Here is a 24,532-nt window from a genome sequence, read left to right on the forward strand (position 1 = left end):
TAATTTTATTTTTATTTTTTTTTATTAGAAGGTAGCAAATTTTTAGCTGTACAGGAACGGTTGCACTTTCCCCTTTCTAGCATTCATGAATGCAACTCAAACTTTAATTTCTCAGTGGTTTAGAAGTTTTGATTCCTTTCCATGCTCTGTCAGCTTTCCAAACTACCATCCTGCCTTCCTTTTTGGTCTTTCCTTACTGAAGCTTTTTGAGTAACAAAACAACAGTAAGATGAGTGGGGGATTTTCTCTTTCTCTTGCTGAAGCTTCCTCATCTCCATATAGATGTGCTTGGCCTGTGAAAGGAAGATTAGTGGAAAGAAGGGAGCATGACTTTGCTGAAACTCGGTTTGATGCCTTTTGGGGACAGCACGAATCACCTGAAGCAGTGACTCTGGTGAACTATTTTTACTCCATGAAGGGGCCAGCCTTCTTGCCCTGGGCTGACAAGTAATGTACCAGGCCCCTGCAAAAAGACTGGCCATTTCCCCAGGAAGTTCTACACTATCTCAAAGCATCTCCTGACTCTGCTCTGAACACGTATCTCATTGTCACTGCCATACCTCTTACATGATGTTCGTGGCATTCTCACATTTGTGATGCAAGAGGTCACGCTGCATCTGTGTTTTTTGGACTTGTGAGCCCTCCTTTCTGGTTTTTGAAGTCCACCAATACATTCCTGGATGTGTATGATGACCAAGCAGGCTATAGCTCGCATGATGATCACCAGCTTATACCTGCTCTGACAAAGAACTTTCTGTATCTGGTCTGATAAGAAGGCAGAGGCATCGAAATCCATATGGGAGGAATTAAGTGCTCCTCTGAACGGCTGGCATATGTACTTGACTGCCTGCAGGCTACTAGTTCCCTGGTTTTAGAGTAACAGCTGGGTCATTTTAGCTGTTTAGCAAGGAGGGACCAAACCACAAAACCTGCAGCCAGTGCTGAGAATCTGCAAGTGGATTACATTATAAAACTCTTTGGTTACATTTTTATGAGAAAATAAGGATGGAAAATTAATTAGGAAAATATCCAGGTTCCGTTAACTTGTTTGGCCATTCAGCAGGTGATTTATTTATCAGCACTGCTGGCAATACTTCCTGCTGGATCTTGGTCTGAGAGGACTAGGTCATACCCACAGCATCTGTATGTGGGCTGATATACATTGCTGTAAGAGAATGAGGGCAAATTCCATTGGCTTCTTTCTGTGAGTTTTTCTTTCACATTTGACCCTAGCTATTGCAGTTACTGTAATTAAATAAATAATGACCGCCCTGCTATTTAACAGTTCATTCATGGAGATCATTCAGTATTAATTTTCACTGTTTTACTAGAGTGCCAAGTGTACATTTTTAAAATCACATTTAATTGAACATTTCTATGAGGTGTAGCTCTCCATGAGCCTGGCAGAGGGGTCAGAGAGACTGCAAGTTGACATCTGTGAGACAGTGGATTTCTGGAGGTCACTTGACTTATTTTTCCAGATTTTGCATCAAAACCAGTACTAAGCTTCTTCAATGCACTAGGGTTCCCCAAAGAGGTGGTGTGATCATGCACATACAGGCTGGTGAATTCCTTGCCCACCAAAAGCTGCCTGTGTGTGGGTGGGCTCCTGAGTTTGTGGTGGAGCGACACATTATGTGCCTGGTTTCAGGCTCAGATAAGATGCTTCTGCTTCTTTTAGATTATATGCCCAATTCTGTGTGATGTACATATACATATATATAATACACATACGCATATACCACCCCACACCCCCACACCTGAGTATTTTTATCGTTTGTGTCACTTTTTCCATATGTATCATATAGGCAGTCTGTTTGGACTAGAGGTGACATGTGTGCCATATCTTTGACTGTCGCCCCCCTTCCCCTAACTATATTAAAATGCTTTCGGAGTATCATCTAGGAGGCTGGAGTATTTTATTAGAGGAGTAAATGGATATTATGGCAGCAAAGCTGAAATCCCTTTAACACCTCTGCATCCTCGATGATCGTACCATTTTATAGAGGAATAATTAAAGAATTGCATTTGTCTCATTCCCATGCGACTGTATGACCATAAAGGTGTTGAGCCTGGTTTTATTGTTCACCCTGTAACATACAGGGGAAGCTTTCTTAGAAAAACTGTCTCTACAGCGGGAGCTGGGTGGCTGGGAATATTTTGGCTTAACACTCACTCCCCATACACTTCCCAAAAGTGTTATTTTTTTTCTGACACATCTTGCGCCTGAGGGGCAGCCTTGGCCGGGGGAGATGCTCGGAAACAGCAGGGTACTGTGCAGGGCTGCTGGGGAGGGGGCACCGCTGCCCCCCACACGTGCACCGGTGGCTGGGGAATGCCGGTGCCCGAACCTGGCCCGAGGCTCCGCTCTCTGGACCCCCAGGCAGCCAGCGCCAGTTAGGGGAGACAAGCAAAAATGTCGGTACTCATATAATTAGAAATTCGTCTTTATCCTCCTGGAGACAAACCACAGAGCTGGTGTCCTCCTCTGTGTACGAAAGCAGTAGTGTCAACTGTTTACAGGCTGTGATGTTGCTGCTTTCCCGTTTGGGGTCTTTTAGGATGGGGAAGTGGCAGCATTTGCATGTTGTGGGTTTTGGGAGGTATGTGGGCACCGATGGGCATGAAATCTAAGCAATTTCCTCCTTGCGACCTGCTAAAGCGCTTCAGTGCCAAGGTGCCAGATTCCCCATGTCAGTGGGTTATGATAAAGCTGCAGTGATACCCTGGCCTGAGCAAGGCTTCTTGGTATTTGGGTGGGGGTTTTTTTTGTGGTTTGGTTTTAGGTTGGTTGTTGGAGGTTTTTTTATTATTATTATTTTTTATCATTCATAGTGTCAGCAGGTGTCTGGATCAGAAATGGGAATTTTGTCACCTCGTTGGTTTAGACCTCGTCTCCAGCAGGTATCGTAGCTGCATGGAGGCAAGAGTGAATCACAGGTGAAGGACTCATTTCATCACTTTGCACAGATCCAGCAAGTTATAAACTGCTTATCACCACTGATCTGTTGGTTTGGAAGGTGTTGGAGAGGTGAAAGAGTCTTGCCCTTCTGCAGGCATCAAGTGCATGCGATGGTTCAAAATTAAAACACTAAGCAACTGACTTTGCTGAACTGACAACATCTGAGAGTCAGCTCAGTGGAACAATTTCATTTTTGCATCCAGTAAAAACTAAACAACTTAGTTTACTAGCTGTGTGTAGGAGGAGTATCATGGTATAGTTACAGTGTAGGAACAAGAAATCTCACTTCTTTTTTTGGCTCTACTACAGACATCCTCTCTGCCTTTGGGACAGTCTCTTCATCTCTTGGGTCCCAGATGAAAACAGAGTTATTCAATAATTTCATTCTTGTGAAAGGTGCTGCTTTCCACCATGAGAAATCCCTCCTAGAAGCAGAATGCAACATGCTCTGCTTGCTCATGCAGGTGCCATGTGTGCATTCCCATCCGGAGAGCTGACACCTCTGAGTATATCAGCCTCTGCATTTACTGCTTGCACCAGTTACTTTAGGTTCATACTCTGGCATCTTTTTCACCGAAGCCCTGAATTTCAGTTCTGTTTCCACTGGCTTCAGGGGAAGGACCATTAATTCTCCAGCACAATGCATAGTTTTCCTATGCTAATATCTTCACTCTTTTTCTTTTTTCTTCACGTAATTGTGCCAGGAGGTGTTCTCATTTCCTTGCTAGTAATTTCCACTGTATTTAATTCGAAAGCAATGGCTTTGTCCCCGGAGCCTTGTAAAAGCCAAAGGCAAATCTACTGGCTTCTCTCTTTTTCCTCCTTCCCCATTTGCAATGTGTCAGCTTTTGTGGGAGGTGGGAGGGAAGGTACAGATGCTCTTGGGGGCTTTCTGTTGTGTTTTAAAACAGGATCTGAGCTTCAAATGTGTCTGGAATAATGTTTGTAGTGCAAAGACCAGACTGGCTTGAGAGCTGGCTCTAACTCCTTCTGAGTCCCCTCCTTCCCATTGCCTGGGTTTGCTCTTTCTGCTATTTCTGGGCCAGCTCTTCAGGAACAGCCTGTTCCCCCTGTTCTGGGGCTCACCACCACTCCTCCTCCTTTTCCATAACACATGGGAGAAGATGCTGTCTGTAGCCATCACTCTGCTGATTGCTGCCTTGTAGCAGTGCATGCTAAAAAAGAAAATGCCCCTTAGAAAAGTTGTTTGGATCAGTCCATCTCTCAAGCCTTGCATGGGAGACTTACATGGGTGATCTTTTCACCAAGCTCCCCTTGGCTGTCTCTCCCTGTGATCCTGATGGCTCCTCATCCTTGGTGCGCTGCTCAGCTACCACTATGGGCAGCCAAAATGTGGGTGAGAGAACCCCATGTTCTTATCCTGACAGCATCCAGGACACACTCCTGGGGCTACAGCGTGGGGCTGGCCAAGGCAGCTAAGCCTAGACTAGTGACCCAGGTGTCTGTGCAGCCACAGCCTCAGGTGGCCCCCTCTTGACATGGGGCTCCAGAGCAGGAGATGGGCTTTTGGCCTGCTGCAAAACTGTTTTGCAATGTGATGGCCATGTGAACTTGCATGAAGGCTTAACCAGCTTCATCCAAGCCTTGCAAGCCAAATACTCTGGGACAAGCCCTGCTGATTTTCAGAAAGGGAAAGAATTATGTTCCTAGCCATGAGCTAGCAGCCAAAAGACGGTTCCTTCCGATGCCAGCTCCATAACATTTTAAATGTGGTGCTCCATGGATATCCAGACAACACAGACAAGATGTAGAGAAACAGTCCATGACAAGGTAAGGAAACTTTGATGACTGTAAGAGAATATCAAAGTGAATATTTTGAATCCAAATACAAGGTTTTCTTTAAAGAATGCTATCAAGTGGCCAAACTATTCAATAGAAACTTCTCTTTGAATTCAGAGTGCAGAGAAGATCTCAGAGCATCCGTGGATGGGAACTTCCTCATGAATCCCAGTTCAGTGCTGAAGGAGCACTGTTTTGGACAAAACTACTTTTATTCTCTTCTCATTCATGTCAAACAAACCTATATGAGGTAATACGACTACTAGTCATTCCCAGTGATCTGAATGTTACCAGTGGACCTGCTGTCTCCTAGCAGTTGCACTGGCTTTTCAGCCTCTGCCTGTGGAAAGCCCCAGTGTTTCCTTCTGTTGCAAAATCTCATAATATTTTGTGGTCATCTTATTTCATTTTAATGCTATTTAAGTGATGTACATTTCCTACAGTTTTCACTTATTTTTTTGCCAATCTGCTACCTATATGAATTATCTGATGCTATTAAGATCTACTGCATGAAATTATAGATCAACATTTAACCTGAATCGTGTAATCCCATGAGACAAAAAGCCCAGGATATGGATCTAAATCACTCTAAGACGCTGAGTAAGAAGGACACCCCAAGTGCCATGTGAGTAGCAAAATTCTCATCTTTTGGCTCACCTTCTGATAAAGCTAAATGCATTTCATGCCTTTTTCTGTGGTTCTGATGAGCTGGAGGGGTTTCAGACACCGAGCATTGTCCCAGGCTTACACAGTGCATTAACAGATAGTTTCTGTTGGCTGGTGGGGGTGGGCAGAAAAGCCCTTGTGTGTTACAATTACAATGCTGAATTCAATTGTGTTCTTGGAAAGGTTAATGAGAGCTCTGTTTAGGGTCAGGAACCTGAGACCAGATCCACATCAGTGTTCTAATATCTCTATTTTTCTCTGCTGGTGTCTGAATCCAAATGGAAACGAATGAGACTTGGACAGCCCTCTGAGGCTGTGAACCTGGCTGAAGAAATGGGGAAATAGAAAATCAAAATTAAAACTTCATAGGGTTATTCAGCCAAGGAGAGTAAGGGAGAGAGGAGAAAAGTGGCCTGGAGACCCAGGGAAATGTGGTGTATGCTGAGAAATGGACAGTCATGAGATGTCTGGTCCACAGTGGTTTGGCTGCTTCTGGATCAGCTCAGCCATAGGGTCTGGCAGTCATCCTCAAGCTGGTAAATTCGCATCGTGTGAGACTTCCTTGAACTTGAATAGGCTTTATTTCTTCGTGGTGGCCTGGAAAGTGGATGCTATTGCTGATAAGTGCTGTCCAGCTGCCAGCACACTGGAGCCTGCTCTCTTCCCTCTCTGTACTTTGTTGCTGCAGAACTTGCACAGTCGAGGTCTTTCTTTTTTGTATTAAATCTCAACTGTTAATCTTCTTGGTAAATTTGAGGGGAAAAAAAGACAAGTTAAAAAATGAGCTTCTGACTCCTGATTCCACTTTCCTGTTGATACAGCTGTGTGTTTCCTACTGGCTCAGTAAACATTTTAACCCTTCAAATCTTGCAGTTGTGTTGCTTCAGCATCACCACTTTCTCTCATTAAAGCAGATTTCCCCTCTGGTATCAGTCCAGAGGAGCTTTCTGAGCTTTTTTTTTTTTTTTTTTTTGTGCACATCCCCACATGTTTATACATCCCGTTGTGGTTTAACACTTTATTCACAAAGACCAGTATTTCCTTTTGGTGAAAACACTTCTCTCCTTTGAAACCTCCACTTTCTGGTGTTGTGTTCTGGGAGGAGAAAGTAATTATACCTTCCAAATTTAATTCACAGTAATTACAATTCAATTAATAAATCCCAAGCAGAAGCGATGTACCAAAATTCTATAAACAGAATTTTTATTGAATAAGATGAGAAAGTATCTACTGGACTTCAGCTTGGGATAAATTATATGCCAAGGATTTTTCAGCTCTTCATACCAGAACAAAATCTTCATCGCATGTTTTCATTCTGGTGTTGCATGGCTATTTAATTGACGACGTTGGTGGTATCACATCCATTGGTGGGGAACTGTTGCATGCTGAGTGAAACCTCTCTGCTTCTGTATACCCAGGCTGAAGAATACTCTGGCTGTCAGATAATCATTCCTCTTATATGAACAAAAGGGAAAAACTTTGTCTTTTTGCTGAAGTAGATGGGTTGAGGGTGCTCAGCTGCAGTGTCCCCCGTTTGAAGTCCTACAGACACCTCTGAAAGTCATACTCAGCAAAATTAATATGCTAACAAGATGAATTCTTGTTTTTCTATGGGTGAACAGATAGAACTTTGCTCTTCTCAGGCATATCACCAGCATAGTGACAGGCTTATAGCCCTTTTAGCAGCTCTGGATTTCCTACCTCTCCCAATCCATACTGATATCCTCATAGAGGAATTCTCTTGGGATCTCCCTTGCCCTTATTCTCTGACTGCCATCTCCCTTGATGGCAGCTGCACATTCCTCCATGGTCTGGGCAGCTCACAATCTTCGGTGTTCTTTTCTTGTAGCAAAAGGACCGTTACCACTCCTGTTCTGCAGGCCTAGGGAGGCTAACAGCTCAGATCAAATTGCAAAGTCACGCCCTAGTCCTTCAGACTGGAGTTTATCTTCTGGACCTTTAGCAGCCCTGAAGTTCGGCATTTTCTCTAGATGAGCTACTGAGTCTCTTGTGTGGTCAGTGCAGTGGTCCTGTCTGCTGGCAGCAGGGAGAGGTCAAGGCTTTGCATCCAACAGCTGCAACTGCAGCTTCTTGCATGGGGAAGCGGAAGAGAGTGGGGTCTTTTGTACATAATCTCACCAGTGCAAAACTTCCCACTGACCTGCTGAGGGAGCGTCTTGCCAATGTGGTAGCTGCTTATAACCAAATCTGCAGTCTTTTACAACACTGGACGGTGAGCTGGTGATTTGCTCAGTGACATCTTTGGAGCCATTGTGGATATGCATTTGATTGTCAGTGGTTGTTATTTGGTGACTAGCTCTGTATCAATCTGACTGTGCAAACATCTGCATTTCATTAGCAACAATATTCTTTTAAGGCATTTATGTTTTAGTCATGCTGTTCTGGCAGCCTGACTGCAGTGACTGCGGGAAGCAAACAAGATACATCCCTGTGCAATAACCATGTGGCTTGTGGTCTGCATTAGAAAGGAACATCCATTCTCTTAAGCAACTGCCATTAAATGCAAGTTGCTTACATTGTCTCCTTTTAGTAGTTTTACCTGTAACTATGTCTTACTGCATTGGTACCTCCAGGTCCCAATCAAAACGGATTGCCTCTCACTCTCCAGTGAGAGGAAATGTTCCCAGATAAACAAAAGTATATCTTGTGAGAGTTTTGTTGTTGTTTTTTTCTCTCCTTTCTTTCCTTTTCTCAGGGAAAGCTGATCAGACATCTCTGTTGTGCAAGAACTGAGTAGCTTCTACATTGACTGAGAAGGAAAAAGTTATTTTTCTGCCTTTAACGGGATGAATTGATCCTCAGATGGCTGTGTACTCCAAAGTTTTGCCCTCCTGTTGGACTTGTCTGGAAAGCAGCATTTTTTTCCTTTCTTAAGAAAGAAGTGGAGGTTGGTTTGTTGGTTGGTTGGACCCGTAGCTCAAGTGAAGTTAATGACAGCATTCAGCAAATTAATAATAATGTAAAAACACTTCATGGTTTTCCATGCCTTATTAAAGTCACTCTTTGGAATTGCTTTATTATTTTTTCGTTTCACTGAAAGCAGTGATGATGTTGATTTCTAGCATGGTCCCCAGATAGGTTAGAGTCTCTTAAGAAGAACTCATTTATGTCAGATTGGTGCCAGCTTTAAGGGATTAGTTTCATATTAGATGGCACTCAGTTTGTGGACTTCTGATGGATGTCCTTTTTCATTCCCTTAGGCTCTGGCACTGTAGGGCATTGCACACCTCACCACCGCTGAGACTGAGCTGAGGAGCTGGGTAAGAATATCAGTAGATCTCAGTTTCCCAGATGTCAAAGAAAGAGGATGCTTCATTCTACCATTCCCCTTTTGGTAGACTATGAACTATGTGGACAGGCTTGCCTCTTGTAACAGATCATAAAAATAACTCATCACGGGAGTGTCCTGAATCTGGTACATCTGATGATGAGTTCACTGAGTATATTCATTTTACAATCCCCTCCTTTCTGATTACAAAACCTGTACTACAATCTACTTCTGGGTATTGACTATCATCTAGAAAAGTTAACAAAATCCAGATTTGTTTACTGGTTTTGTTCATCCTCATAGCTTTATCCCTCATGACCTCAAATATCATCTGTGTGAAGGGTCTTTGTATACATGTTTTGGCAAGTAATGTCTTTGCTCCACATGCTGAGCTAGTAAATTCCTGGTCTTGTTCCAGGGACTTGGGGCAGATAAACTCAGCTAAGCTTGGGAAAAGGGGGCCTCTAGCTAATCACCACACTCCTGCTAAATGATCTCACCATAGATTTGGCAAGGTCATTTGTGCTAATCTCACTTTGAATTCTAATATGAGTTTACAACAATTCATCATTCCTCTAGCTTATGGGTCACCATGTTTCTGGCTTGCTGTCCACCTGGTGTGCAAGGGCACGGGCTCCCTTTCAGCCATGCTCCGCACATCTGAACCCATCCAGAGCTTGCAGCTACATTTCTGTTGAATCTACTGGGTTTATTTAAAAGTCTTTAGTCTTTTTGTGTGTGTGTGTTCTTGTTCTGTGGATTTTCACTTTTTGAGTCAGATTAAGAAAAAATGTTCAGAAGTGTTTGCTTAGCATTCTGCTGCTTGCTTCTCTTTTTAGGCATCAGATATTGTTGCAAAGGAACTCAGATTTCCTTTTTGAGAGCCTTTTCAGTACATTCTAAAACACAGTGACAAAATGTCTAATTAAATCTTTTGGGGTGATTTTAAGAGGCAGTTTATGTGACATTGGTACTCTGTGATATGGCTAAAAGCTTGATACCATATTCAGGAATAAAAGAGATCAGGAAGTTGATGTGTTCCCAGGGAATTAAATGCTTCAATTCCTTGGGGAAGTGATTTAAAGCAGCATCTGCTCTGTGCTGTGTATCATTTTATACTTTCCTTCAGATCCCTGAACCTGAAGTAGGTTATTTGAATATGTGTCTAATTGTGTGAATCAGTTTATATCACTCAGAGAAACGTAATAGGAATATTGGCTAGGATTTTGAAAGGGGCAGAAGGGACTCACATAATAGTGAAGACAGAAAACTTTACTGTTGAAAGTAGCGTGCCATGGCACTGTTTCTGTCCCACTGCTGATGTGACAAGGTGCCTGTAGAGTTTGTTGCGGGAGGAAGTAGACGTGTTCAGTTCTCTTTTCATCCTTGTGACAACACGGGCACGCCAGTTATTTCAAGTTTGTGGTTCACTCCTCACCCTGCCTTAACCATTTCATATGACTAACTTGCAGGGAGGTTTTGTGGTTTGTGTCCTGACTGTGTAAGTCTCTTTTTGCCTCTGCACCCTCAGCATGATAACAACACCCATTTGCTTCCCATGTATCTTAACACCCCTATGGTTCTGTTTTCAGAGATTTCCAGATGCCTGGCACTTGTTCAGAACATCAGTACAACCCATTGTCTTCAGCTCCATTTTCCCTTCCTTAATTGAAATACTACTATGCCTAGCTCAAAAAGTTTTTAGCACCATGAATACTTCCTTTACCCTCTTGAGTTTTCTTCTGTCAGACTTTGCACACTGTGCACAGTTGCTGATGTGGAGGGGTGCAGCTCTTGCCATCTCTTCAGTCTTCCCTATATCTGTCCAAATTAGTGTAATCAAACCCATTTGCCTAATAATCCCTAGATTTTTTAGAACACAGTCTGATTTTCATATACAGAGATTAAGGTTCCTTTACACTTCTGTGGCCTTATAAAAGAAAACTAACTTTTCTGTATTTCCCATAATGCTATCAGTATGTTGTAATTTAACCCGAACCAGCAACTCACTCATTCCCTCCACAGTGGGATGAGGGAGAGAATCAGAAAGGTAAAAGTAAGAAATCTTGTGGGTTGAGATAAAGACAGTTTAACAGGTCAAGCAAAACCCGCACACACAAGCAAAGCAAAGCAGGGGATTCATTCGCCGCTTCCCACGGCAGGCAGGTGCTCAGCCATCCCCAGGGCAGCGGGGCTCCGTCACGTGTAACGGGGACTTGGGAAGACAAATGCCAGGACATTGAACGTCCCCCCATTCCTTCTTCTTCCCCCAGCGTATATACCCAGCATGACGTTCTGTGCTATGGAACATCCCTTTGGCCAGTTCGGGTCAGCTGTCCCGGCTGTGTCCCCTCCCAGCTTCTTGTCCCCCTCCAGCCCTCCCGCTGGCAGGGCCTGAGAAACTGAAAAGTCCTTAACTTAGTATAAACATGACTCAGCAAAACTAAAAACATCAGTGTGTTATCAACATTATTCTCACGCCAAATCCAAACCACAGCACTGCACCAGCTACTGAGAAGAAAATGAACTGTCCCAGCCATAACCAGGGCACAGGAACTCCATGTTACTTGTACCAAACACAGGAACTTGTTTTCCACTGTGGTACATCATGTACTCCTTTCTAGCTGCATGCAGTGAGCACCAGCGATTCAGTAAACCCTTGCACAGATGTTTCTGGGTATGGGAAGTTAAGTGCAATAAGCATTGGTCCATGATGTTTGGAAGTTAACCTGTTTATTCTCAGGGGATCTCATGTGGGTGATATCAGCTGAACCTGTCACAATACAGATGTGAAAGTATCACAAGGCCTCCCAGTATAGCAATATTGCTGTATGTGTTGAACATAGGGGTGTTAAGATATATGGGAAGCAAATGAGTGTTGTTATCATGCTGGGGTTTCTGGAGGTAGTGAGGGAGGTTCTGCATCTTTCATCCTTCACTTAATCTCTTTTTCCTATTCTGTCTGGTTTGAATGGGACCTGATCTTGGGCAAGGGAGATTTTATCCAGTGGTGAATCCTTCAGGTTCTTCCTCTTTGTACGTTCCTGATAATACTTTCTCCTCTTCTGGACCAAATTATATCCTCTAATGTCCTCTTGTCATTTGTGAACTCTAGGTACTGCAGCTCTGCTTTGGCACTTGGCTGGGAAGAGGAATAAATGTTGCACTCCAGGAGAAAGACAGAAAGGGTCACATTTGATTGCTCCACATCCTCACTGCTGAAGCAGAGAAGCTGTCCCCACGCCCTCAGGCTGTCTCTGTAGTGGGAAGCAGAAGAGAGGATGGAGCCAGAAGCACAGTAGACCTAAGTTGGGCCATGTGGAGATCAAGGCACAAGACTTGCCCTTGCAAGCACAACACAGGAGTCACATGGATGGGCATTGATGGTACTTTAGAATCACAGCATTACCATTATTCATTCCCACTGTAACATCCAATCTGATGATATCCCTCTCCCACTCTGGGTCTGGTTTCAGTGATTTGCTGGTTTGGTTTTCTAGGAACAGCCGTAAGCACTAGTAAGACTCTGGTTGAACATTTTGGTTCCATGATTTTGTGAAGGAAAGCTGCTTTCCTCCAAGAAGTGTGGCCAGACTATACCCAGATCTGATGACCAGGCTGAGGCAGATATTGATGTGGATGCCTTTGTTCCAAATGTACAAATGCTGCTCTGCTGATGTCTGCACACACAGAGCTAACTCACTTCAGATGCTATAAGAGGCTTTGGCCTTGATTTCGCCTGGCAAAGGGAAAGATAAATCATTTCAAGCTGGGTCCAAATGTTCTGCAATCAGACTCTGAATTAGCTTCAGGTCCTCCTAGAGTGTGCAAAAGTCTGGTGTCTTTTGTTGGTCCTAAGGCTGTTGCTGACCTATATGTCTTCCATCTGCATTCTCTATCTAACAGATTTCATTAAATACTGCAAGCTACAGTTGTGACAATATGCCATGCTTGGCTCAAAAATATCCTTTCATGATGGGACTCATTACCTGGAAATGCTGCTGTTTATTCAGACAAGTTGTAGGTTTCATATGTTTTTTAGTTAACCATAGGGATGTAGCAATGCAGTCTTACTTCTCAGCTTTCACTGAGAGTCCTGAGGTGGCTTTGATATAATGATACAGCACTATATTAAGTGGCAGTTATGTTTTTTTGGATAAAGCTGTGCATGCTGTGTGTTCCAAAGGGGCCATTAAACTAGCAGTAGCAGCAGCTTCTCTTTCCTTCTGTTTCTTGAAAACTTTCAGCTACAAGACCCTATTTCTCGTAGGTTTCCTATTATCAGATAAAATAATAATTAGCTCCTAAATAGCATTTTTGGCTGTGGTCATGATATCAGAGGGGATGGACCTGCAAAATAGAATTCTTTAGTCTGCATTAAATGCACCATTTAACAAAAAGATTAGTTTTTATTTCTCTGAGCCAGAACCAGACTTTAGGTGGCACAACAAAGGACCAAACTGATGAAGACATCTTATTGTTTGTTTGGCTTTATGGTCATATTGTCATAATCTGCATCCTTTATAGGATGAGGTGGGGAACATTCCCACAGAAGACAAGGAAAAGGCTGAGGTACTCAATGCTTTCCTTGCCTCAGTCTTTAATAGTAAGACCAGCTTCCCTCTGGGTACTCAGCCTGGAATACAGGGATGAGGAGGAACAGAATAAAGTCCTCACAGTCCAGGAGGAAACAGCTGGTGACCTGCTGCTCCACTTAGATGTGCACAAGTCTATGGGGACAGATGGGATCCACCCGAGGGTACTGAGGGAGCTGACAGAAGAGCTTACCAAGTTGCTCTCCATCATTTATCAGCAGTTTTGGAAAACTGGAGAGGCCCCAGCAGACTGGAGGTCAGCCAATGTGATGCCCATCTACAAGAAAGGCAGGAAGGAGGATTCGGGGAACTACAGGCCTGTCAGCCTGACCTTGGTGCTGGGGAGGTTATGGAGCAGATCATCCTGAGCTCCATCACATGGCACATGCAGACAACATGGGCATCAGGCCCGTCCAGTATGGGTTCATGAAAGGCAGGTCCTGCTTGATGAACTTGATCTCCTTCTACAGCAAGATGACCTGCCTAGTGGATGAGGGAAAGGCTGTGGATGTTGTCGACCTGGACCTCAGTAAAGCCTTTGACACCATCTCCCACAGCATCTCCTGGAGACACTGGCAGCTCATGGCTCGGATGGGTGTGCTCTGTGCTGGGTTAAAACCTGGCTGGATGGCCGAGCCCAAAGAGGGGTGGTGGATGGAGTTACAACCAGCTGGTGGCCGGTCACAAGTGGTGTGCCCCAGGGCTCAGTACTGGGGCAGTCCTGGTCAATGTCTTTATCGATGATCTGGATGAGGGGATTGAGTGCACCCTCAGTAAGTTTGCACATGACACCAAGCTGGGGTGGAGTGTTGATCTGCTTGAGGGCAGGAGGCTCTGCCGAGGGACCTGGACAGGCTGTATTAATGGGCCCAGGCCAGTTGTATGAGGTTCAACAAGGCTCAGTGCCGGGTCCTGCACCTGGGTCACACCAACCCCACACAAGCTGCAGGCTTGGGGCAGAGCGGCTGGAAAACTGTGAAGAAAAGAACCTGGGGGTGCTGGTTGACAGCCGGCTGAACATGAGCCAGCAGTGTGCCCAGGTGGCCAAGGAGGCTGACAGCATCCTGGCCTGTATCAGAGACAGTGTGGCCAGCAGGACAGGGGCAGTAATCGTCCTGTACTCGGTGCTGGTGAGGCTGCAGCTCGAATACTGTGTTCAGTTTTGGGCTGAACTGGATGTAAAGGTGCTGGAGCGTGTCCAGAGACCAGCAATGGAGCTGGTGCAGGGTCTGGAGCACGAGTCTTATGAGGAGTGGCTGAGGGAATTGGGGTGGTTTAGTCTGGAGAAGAGGAGAGTCAGGAGGGATCTTACTGCTTCTCTACCACTACCTGAAAGGAGGTTGTAGTGAGGTGGAGGTCGGTCTCTTCTCCCACATAACTAGTGACAGGACAAGAAGAAATGGCCTCAGCAGAGGTTTAGATTGGATATTAGAAAAATTTTCTTCACTGAAAGGGTGGTCAAGTGTAGAGGACTGAAAGCTGTGGGTTGATTAACACTGATAATCTGCAGTCGTGGCCTTGCCTCCAAGGCAGTGGGTTGAGGGACATGGATGATGTGCAGCTGTAGCTCGTTCTTGACAGGTGGCTAAATAGCCCTGAGGAGTGTGGGCTGGATGGAGGAGCAGCAGTGTGGAGGAAGGAGGGACAGCATAATCTGACTGATGGCAAAGCCTTGTTGCAGCCTGATAGCTTGCTTGTGCTGCAACACTTCAGCAGTGGTACAGGCTGCCCAGGGAAGTGGTTGAGTCACCATCCTGGGTGGTATTTAAAAGACTGTAAATGTGGCAGTGAGGGGCATAATATAGTGATGGACTTGGCAATTTTGGGTTAACAGTTGGACTTGATGATCTCAAAGGTCTTTTTTTGATCTAACTGGTTCTATGATTCTTTATTCCATGTGTGGTTTTGGAGAGGTGTGTATTCACAGGCTGGCAGGAACGCTGGTTGTCAGTGTCCTCTGGAGGTGTTTAATCAAACAGTTGAGGATGAAGATTTGAGAGCTTCCCTGGATGACCTGTCATGGTGTTGCACTGCTCTTCGAGTGGAGAAGTTGCCTTCCTCGTGTTCAGACTAAACCTCCCCAACTACGTTTTTATGGCTGCTGCCCATTAGTATACCCTCTGCTACCACTGAGAAGAGTGGACTGATACTAGATCAGTCATTAACCTCTTTGCCAGACTACCCAAGCCCAGCTCCCTCAGCATCTTGTCATGAATCATGACCTTTAGGTCTCTGACCATCTTGGTTGCTATCCTCTGTACTGCCATTTCCTTTATATCCCATTTAAAGTGAGGGTTCAAAACCATAGCTCAGAAAGTGAATTAGCTATTGAGATCTCACCAAGATTCTTTTCTATATTCCATCTAAACAAAGTGGCAAAATGAGAGCAGGTAATTAGCCCTTAGTATGGTTTTTCAAGGAGGAGGATGCTTTGACAGTTGGAAAATTAAGTGATCAACTTGGAAAGGCAAAGCTGGGGGGAGTAACAGTCGAAACTTGACTTGGGAGGAAAACTACTACTTAGAGGAGTAGGGATGCGCCACTTTGTCAGTTCATCAGCAGCTCTAGGGAAGTACAGGTATTAGGTCAAGCCAAGTGTTTCAGATTTGAGATTGTAAATACTAGCGAAAATGAAAAGTTGTTTTACATCAAAATGTTCTGCATTGGAACAGAAACAGAAAATTGTTGATACTTGAAAATGCAAATTTCTGGTTTTATTAGAAAAATCATGAAAACCAAGATGATTTTGAGAAATGCTATGGAATCTGTGCTAGTTTACCATGGGAGAAAAAAATAATAGTAGTAGAGATTCTTAATTTGACTTTACTTTTTTGCCCAGCTTGGGACAGAGTGTCCCCAAGGGAGTAAGAGGACAGAAGGCATCTTTCCTCTTGCTTTCAAGGCTGTGACTTGAAATAAGCAAATGCTGAACGTGGCTAATTGCAAAGTAAAACCTCTGCCCAAGCAGTCTGCTCTTGTCTCAGAGCTGGAACTGTGATGCTGCTTTTGTTTCCAGCTTGTGGCTCGTATGTCAACATCATTCTGTACAGTTTTAGGACGGTTTGTAACCCTATGACCTTGTATGGTCCAAATGCACTTTCCACTTTCCTAAAATTGAAGTCTGTCTGCTTGTCCCTTCTGGAAACTTTCCCCATCGCTCCTCCAGATGTTCCCTTTTACTTTTCAAACTCTAGTTCAAGCTAGTTTCACTGGATGAGCTCATTAGCTGCACAAACTGAACATGTGCAGTGCAAGACATTAAAATGTTCTTAGAGCACAGAAACTAGGCTGTTTGACATCCCGATTAGTGGAGTCTGTGGTGGCAGTGTCAATTTGTTAATGGTGTCCAAACATTTTTAGGTCACCCGGTTCTAAGCAAGTGCTACTCTTAATTGGACAGCATGAAACTTTTCAATATGAAATGGGACTTATGAAACATCAGGTTGCTTTCTAACAGGAAAGTTCTTTCCCTGTGAACACTCCGTGGAAAAATGTGAAGAAAATGTGAGTGCCACGCTGAGTTTGCCAGTATAAGCAATATTTTGGCAAAGAAGTGAATGTATGCAATCTTTACTCTGTAATTGTCTAAACTGTTCCAAACATCTGCCTACATTCTTCCCACAGATACATTTCCCAAAATAAAGTTATTGGAAGTTGATTGTTCATCACTCATAGATCCACAGAAATATTGATGTTTGACTCACTGTGGATATTTTATTTTCTTAGGCTATTGAATGTTATACTTCATGCAGAATGTTCCTTTCTGCTCAGCCTACAGTGCACAGCAAGAATAAATCCCGCTGGCACCTGACATCTATAAAACTGTCTTATATTTTCTGGGTTCAGAGTCTGTTTTCTTACAGTATGCTCTCGAGATTTCATGTTTGGGATCAATTTTAATGAGGTATCTAGAAGCTCATGCGTGCTCTGAGGAAGCTGAGCCCTGAATAATCATATTTTCCTCTTACCATTACATGTCCTGCAGAATCTGATTTATATCTCTGTACTGATGCTAGCTTACTTGTCACTAGTGTTACCTTGTGATAGTTCATGAGCATTCATGGGGACTTAGGGATTTGTAGCAAGAGTGTAACAGGGAGGAAGTCCTGATAGTACAGTGATTACTACTGATCTTGCTGTAAGAACTGGCTTTTTGTTGACCCATCTGTTGTGGGTGTAATAATAATGCGAATATTCAGCTTAGAAGTTCCAACTTAGCAAGATCGAGAAAAAAACCTCTACCCTGAGGGCCTGGTTTAAACCCACTGATGTAAGCCAGGTCCTGTTTTCATTGCTAATGCGTCCATCTCCCTGACATGCATTAGGAGTTGTTAACCTCTGTCTGTTCTGAGATGAAACTAAGCAATCTCTATGCTTGCCCAGGGATGGAAGGGTATGTGGCTTTATTTAATAGATTGTTTCTATTTCATTTGGTCTTTTCATTTCTGCTTCTTTATTAAGCTCCAGGCACTGTGTTCCCCTGTGAACTGTGCTACATCGGGTTAGCATTAGGATTTTTGCAACAGTGTGAGTGTGGATCTGAGTGTCCTGGGATGCCTTTTGAAATCATTTTGGTTAATGGGAACATTTAGGGTGGTACGTGGTGTTGGCGTTGGCTCTACCGGCATTTCTTCTTGTATTGTCTAAACAGTTCAGCCAGTAGGTGGAACCAGGAGAAAGCAGATGTGTTGTCTGGCAGAGAGACAGTACAAACGCACAAGCCTTTCCTGGGAGATATATCTCTCGGTGCCTGCTTAAAGTGGTGTTTGTAACTGCAGTGTCCCTGTTTGGGACAGCCGAACTGCAAAATCTGGAGTTATTTCTAAACAGTGACAACCCGATGCTCTCAGGCCTTGATGCATGAGCACCCACCAGTAAGGATGTTTGGGTCAGTCTGCAAATCAGCTGATTTGATCACACAGTAGTAAGAAGGACATTTTAATAAAGATTTCCTCACTGACCGTTTTCTCTTGTGAATGTGTCAGAGACGCAGGACAGGAGATAATCCAGATCACGTTGTATCCCTCCATCAGTGACATCTGGCATTTGCTCAGAAAGGCTGGCATTTGCTCAGAACTGTAGGTTAAAAATATTCCTTTAATGTGTTCTGCTGTGGGAAATTAAAAGGGGTCCACCCACTGGCATGTGCCCTGCAAAACACAGCTTGTGCAGCTAAGAGTGAGCTCAAAAGTCCTTCTTTTAGAACAAATTACCACCAGGGTGAAAACAGCAGGAGGTGATGAGGTACAGTGGTTTGAGCAGACCTCTATCTGCCAGCTTCCCACAACCATTTCCCCAGCTCTGCCAACAGCCAGAGGAATTGAATTTAGAAGTCACTGTCCTTTCTGGACTTTTTCCCAGTAATAAACTGGAAAGGAAGAACATGGATAGCTTCTCCCCACCTTCACCCAGCTTACCATAATGAGAAAAATACTTGAAAGAAAAAGGCTTTAAGAGTGAGATCTTGCGGCACTGAAACAGTGAATCAATACACATGAATATATTTTTAAACACGTGTAAGAACTGGAAGCAAAGGAGTATATTGCAATGCATCTAGGACTTTGCTGCTTAAAAGCAAAGCTGGAGGTTTCCTTATGCGTCATGTAAAAATGCTGCTGTATATCTGGCTGGCTTGCAATTTGGACTGTATACGCTAATTTCAACACCGTAACTTGGTCTTTCCAGTTTTCAAAACTAAACCAAACCTACAATTTGTGTTTTCTGACAAATTGAAAATAGACTTTGCCAGTAGGTAGAACATGCTGCTAAAATGCTGCTATCCATTTTATATCTTTAAGACTTGCATAGTAAAACTGACGGCTACTAAAAATACTGAGTTTGTGGCCATGGCAAGCAGTGAGTCATTTTTTATTTTGTCCTTCTCTCCTCTTGAATGTGAATACAGAAATCAGATGCAAATTGTTGCTAGTGAAATAGTATTCTTTGCAGATTCAGAAAGAAAGTAATTTTGGAGCTTACCAAGCATAAATCAGGAGCAACTTTAATAGAGAGTTATCAGTCATGGCACGGTGAGAAAGGCTTCATCATTTAATGAGAATAGGCTTGTACCTCCAAAAGCAGCAAAATTAGAGCTCACTAATAACTTGTGATGGAATATTTTCTCCTTAGCATCCAAAATAACAGATCTGCAGACCCCAAGATTGAAGAGTAATTATACCAAACAAGTTAATTATCAGTACCTGGAAAAATTCATTTGCTAGCAGGCACATTCTTTTATCTTTCTGACATCTTAAAATAAACCTGTCAAACCCCTACCACCGTGCTTCTTGGTGTTAAGTTTCTCTTCACTCTCACTCTGGATTTCTTACAAAACTATTGTCCTCCAATACATTATATTAGCCATGAAAGCATGATTCTTGAAAACTTAAATTACATGAGGGGCTTGTTTGTTTGTTTGTTTATTTGTTTCTAGTTAAGTATGGCCATTGATGAATACCATTACAATGTGATTTCCTGTTGATAGCACCTGTGGAAAGGGTTGTCTTTATTGTGGTGTTTATAAAGCATTATTCAGGATGACATAACCATCATACGTATTAATAAGAAAGTGTCTATAGCCCAAAATGTTCTGCAACATTGAAGTAGTAGGGGTGAATGACTTTGTCAAAGGGGTTTAGATATCCCAGTGATGACAGCTGACCATGGAAAAGGAAAAGACAAGAATTTCATAAATCTACCAAGTGTTTCTCCCATAGCAAAACTGAGGGACTGAGGAACGGAGAGGAGGAAGGCCTGGAAGCTGTATAAGTTGTGCACTTGTTCTAGTGTCCAGTAGACAACAGTTTCCAACGGTTAGGTTTTGGCTGGGTACTGATGGAGCCTAAGACATGATGCCACTTTCACCTCTCCATTCCTTCCCCATTTGTGAAATAGGGGAGTCAGAGTATTTTGACTCCTGTTCACACTGATTATTTAAAGGTGTTCATGTAGGCCACACTAAATGTCCTTCCCGTAGCTTACTCAGCCACACCACAGGACATTTCAGCAGGCACATCCGAGAACCACAACAGCTAGTGACCCCAATCCTTTACAAGAATTCAGCCTCAGTCCTTCCATATGAACTAAACCCATAGGACTAGTAGGGCTCCTCTTTGCTACTGTGTGTTGATTCACAAACACTTTCTTACCTTTCATATCTACACAGAGTAGAAGCTGTTCGCTTGCTCCTGTTGACAACCGAAACAAGGGACTGTGAAGGGATTTACTTACAGGGTTGGGCTGTGGCAATGTGCTCTTTAAATAGCTGTGTGACTTTTCTCTCTGTGTCTGGATTTGATTATTAAGCACTTTTTTAATGATCAGCAACCAAGTAAATAGGCTTATTGCACTTGAAGAGGCCTCTTTTCTCAAGTGACAGATTATTGCACCTTGCTGAAATTATTGTGAGTGGAATGAAAAATACTACTGTTTAAAGGCCAGGGCTTTTCATTGATCTGAATGTTCCTCTTTTAACAACTTTGGCAGCATCAAGGAGCCTTAAAGTGGGAGTAAATTATATTGGTATGTTTTAGTTTAAACATGAGTTTAAAGGTGATTTTAAGCCAACTTTAAGGCCAGCTCTTTGTAAAGGGGGCCTTAATGGAATTGGGAATTATGCCCAGAGCAAACACATTGCCTGTTTGGCAATGATTAGCAATGTGTTAACACTTTTGTGCGCTAAATACAGGGTAACTAATTACTGACATACTTAAATACACCTTCAGATACAGCAGTAGAAGGCTCAGGAGTGTACTTCAGTAAAATTTAAGTTTGCTAACAAAGAAGGTGTAGAAGACAATAAAAGAGCTTTGCAGAGGTATCCAGCTCATCAGCTGTGGGTCTTTAATTCTTGGGGATGCTTTTCCCCACAAAGTCTTGGGTTAAGGCATTTTCTTCATGCAGAAGTGGTGAAAAACCTTTTGTTTGAGACATCTGAAACTGTAAAGAGGACAAAACACTGGAGAATATATAGTACAGTACAAGGTAGCCAGGAATGGAGGGGATTCCCTTAGTAATTTCAGGATCTTGACTTTCTTTGTCTGAACTTTGTAAGGTTCCACACTTACTCTTTGCAGCCCTCACACCTTGTCACCAGAAAGAGTTTCTGGACCACATGTGCCCAGGCAGGGTCATGTTCCATCTGCTGCTGATAGCCTGTAAATAATCACTTTTTTTTTTTCTGTGCCTGAGCTACTGTGCCCTGCTTGACCCCCATGTGCAGCTCAGGTTTTCTGTGCAGTGATCCTGGTGGAAAAGGCACAACTCTGCTTTGTCACTGGGCTGGTTTGCACCCTTCCTGCACCACAAGAACAGCTGGTGCTGTTAAATGTCATCCAGAGTGTGCTCTGCAGGGACTGGAGAGTGCAGAAGGCAATGAACTTCTGCTCTCTGTGCATTTTGCTATGCGCTAAGGTACACCAGCACTCCATTACCTTAGTAATAGTGACCTGAATGTGCCTACTGCAGTACCATCACTGCGTTACAGGAAATCCCTTTTCTGTTTATTCCTGATTTACCTTGACCAGATTTTTTATCTGATTATCAGGTTTGGAATTAACTTGCAGGGTTTTTTTTCTTATTTGCAAAGGAAATGGTGGTCAGGAAATGGAAACTTGGCAGCATCCTCCCCATAAAAGTTTTCCTTCCTTGCTCACCATGCTGGCAAATATTTGTGCATGGCTAATGTGAGAAACACTAACATTATGAAGCTTCACTTATGCTCATCTGACTTATAGGTCCCACAATGTAGGACAAAAGCATGTGCCAAAAGGCATAGGTGGAAAATCACTGCAGAAGCATCCCAGTTGCTTGACTGTGTGGGCCAGGGTAACATGATGGGAACTACAGTGTGAGGCCTGGAAAAGCCCATCACAGACAGACCTAGGAGCCCCATGACTACTTCAGGATTCACAGAGACCATTTTTTCTGCTGAATATAGTAGTCTAGACACTGTGAAGTGTGGGTAAGGGTGGTTTTCAGAGTGCCTACAGGAAATACATGACTGACTTGAAGTTAATTTTTAAATTATTATTTTAATTTTTTAAAAAATGTTATAGCCATAGTGTAGCTTCATTTTTTAGGACTGGAACTCTGTCAGGGAGCTGAACTGCATGTGTGTGGTGTTATAGGGGTGGAGAAAAGCAAAGCATTTTTCAAAGAGAGGTGAGTGAACTTGTATGTCATGATATTCGTAGCTGGTAAGCCACATTCTGGTTTTAAAGGTTATCTTTTCCATTCTCTAACCTCATCTATACTCCAGTCCAAGTGCTAGAACACTGCAAGGCAGCAGTTGTTGCGGTATTAGCAGTACTGCAAGAAGAGATGAAATGGCCAAAGCATCCTCAGGAGGTCTGTGATGGAGTGCTAAGCCTGTGCGTTTCAGTTCACCGTCACAACACAGAGGTTCATGACTGGGTGTCTGTAAGGATGGTGGGCTCACAGCCTGCTCACAGTGCCTTCATGTATTTATGGAGTCCTGCATTTTGGTTGCAAGACCCACACAAATATGGATAAGTCTGAGTAAGATGGGTCCAAACAGGGCCACATGTGCCTTCACTCTGCAACACGATGACCTTCATCTTGCTTCTTGACCTGAAGGGCAGTAACTGTTGTGTGAAGATGCCTTTGAGTAGCCAAGAGGCCCTAGAGCTGTCAACCAACAGGGACAACAGCTATGGGGTGGCACAATCCTTTGCCAGAGCCAAGCACCACGAGGTGACAGAAACTGGACCCGTCACACCCTCCTCTCATGTGTCAGAAGGGGTTTGACATGTTACTACATGGAGAGAGACCTCTGTTTAGAGAGGAAAGGTCTGGGGAAGGCTGAGTATCAGCTGGTGGGGGCTCTGCAGTTTGTATGCCAGTCCAAGCTGCAGAGCATTTGCCCTTGGCTGGCATCTGAAGGGGTTTACAAGGGAGCAGTGACCTCTCCCTTTCCATGGCTCATTGACGTTTATTTTTTGGTTTCCTTGCAGCCTCTTTAGACCCAGGGGGATTTTAATTGAGGACTAATCACCGCAGGGGTTGCAGCCCCTTTTTCTCTGGAACGCTTTCCAAGCTGTGCTTCTTTGTTTGTAGGCCATTGCCCAGACCTCCACCACCATGACCCCTGCCGTCCCTGCCATGACAGAGGCCTACACGCGGACTCAGTACTGTAAGTGGCCATGCGAGTGTCCGAAGTCTCCACCTCGGTGCTCGGTAGGTGTCAGCCTGGTCACAGACGGCTGCGACTGCTGCAAGACATGTGCCAAGCAGCGTGGAGAAAGTTGCACGGAGGCCGACACCTGTGATTTCCACAGGGGCCTGTACTGCGACTACAGTGGAGACAGACCTAGGTACGAAATAGGAGTATGTGCACGTAAGTGATGTACATATATTTTTGACTTAGCTATACACTGGCAGCTCTCCCCAGTCTGAGCAATGGTTGAGATTTAGCTTATGAGATACCTGACTGTCTGAGCATCAGCTTCTCCATTCATCGTCTTCCATTTCCTTATAGCTGTAGTCATTCTCGGGGCAGTTGGCTGGATGAGAAATGACATCCAAACTCTTGCTCTTTGAGTTGGCTGCAGCCGAGAGCAAGGAGCAACGAGCATTTGAAGGTCTTCAGGTTGGCAAGTAGATGATTCTGTATTCCCCATAACAGGAGGAGGTGCTGTAGTGGGTTGGGGCTGAGGGCGCCTACATGAAAACCATGACAGTAAGGGGATGCTTTTGTCTTATTCCCAATAGTGGGTCCCTAGGAAGGACAGCACATGACATCCTGTCAAGACACTCAGGAATTAATCATCTAGCAAACTTTCCTGGTGACGAATTAAGGTCTGAGCCTTAATCTTACAATGGTTTCAGTCACATTAGCTACCACGAAGCAGAAAGATTACTTCCTGCCTGTCATAACAAACGCATATTGTGGCATAATTCATGTGGTTGGAATGCTTTTATTCAGGAAGAAGAAGAAGAAGAAGAAGAAGAAATGAGGTAGTGTTTTGTGTGTCACGGATACATTCACTTGTTCAGAGATCCAGAACATGGAAGGAGTCTGATCTGCTCATAAACATCCTAAATGATTGAAAGTCATTACTCTGGGAATGATTAAAAGGGAAAGCATCCAACCACAAGTACAGTCACACAGATAGCTGATCAGAAAGGATGTCGACTGTTTAGCAAGTTAGTAGTACATACTGGTTATGGCTTTAGGTTCATAAACAGGAAAAAGCCTTT

The 24,532-nt window shown here is 43.7% G+C and overlaps 1 protein-coding gene across 2 annotated transcripts in view; it reads left to right on the plus strand.

Moving 5' to 3' along the window:
• CCN4 (cellular communication network factor 4) overlaps positions 1-24,532 on the plus strand; it is a 38,676-nt gene that overhangs the window by 8,113 nt on the left and 6,031 nt on the right. The window contains exons 1-2 of one of the 2 annotated variants that reach the window (XM_055800229.1): positions 11,856-12,103; positions 23,390-23,669. In XM_055800229.1, the coding sequence (XP_055656204.1) occupies positions 12,101-12,103; positions 23,390-23,669 (283 nt within the window). In that variant the 5' untranslated portion in view covers positions 11,856-12,100. Of the gene's footprint in view, positions 1-11,855; positions 12,104-23,389; positions 23,670-24,532 lie in introns of those variants that run through there. The other variant, XM_055800228.1, reaches the window with a different exon arrangement.

This window comes from Falco peregrinus, chromosome 3 (assembly GCF_023634155.1).
Source record: "Falco peregrinus isolate bFalPer1 chromosome 3, bFalPer1.pri, whole genome shotgun sequence".
Lineage (NCBI taxonomy): Eukaryota > Metazoa > Chordata > Aves > Falconiformes > Falconidae > Falco > Falco peregrinus.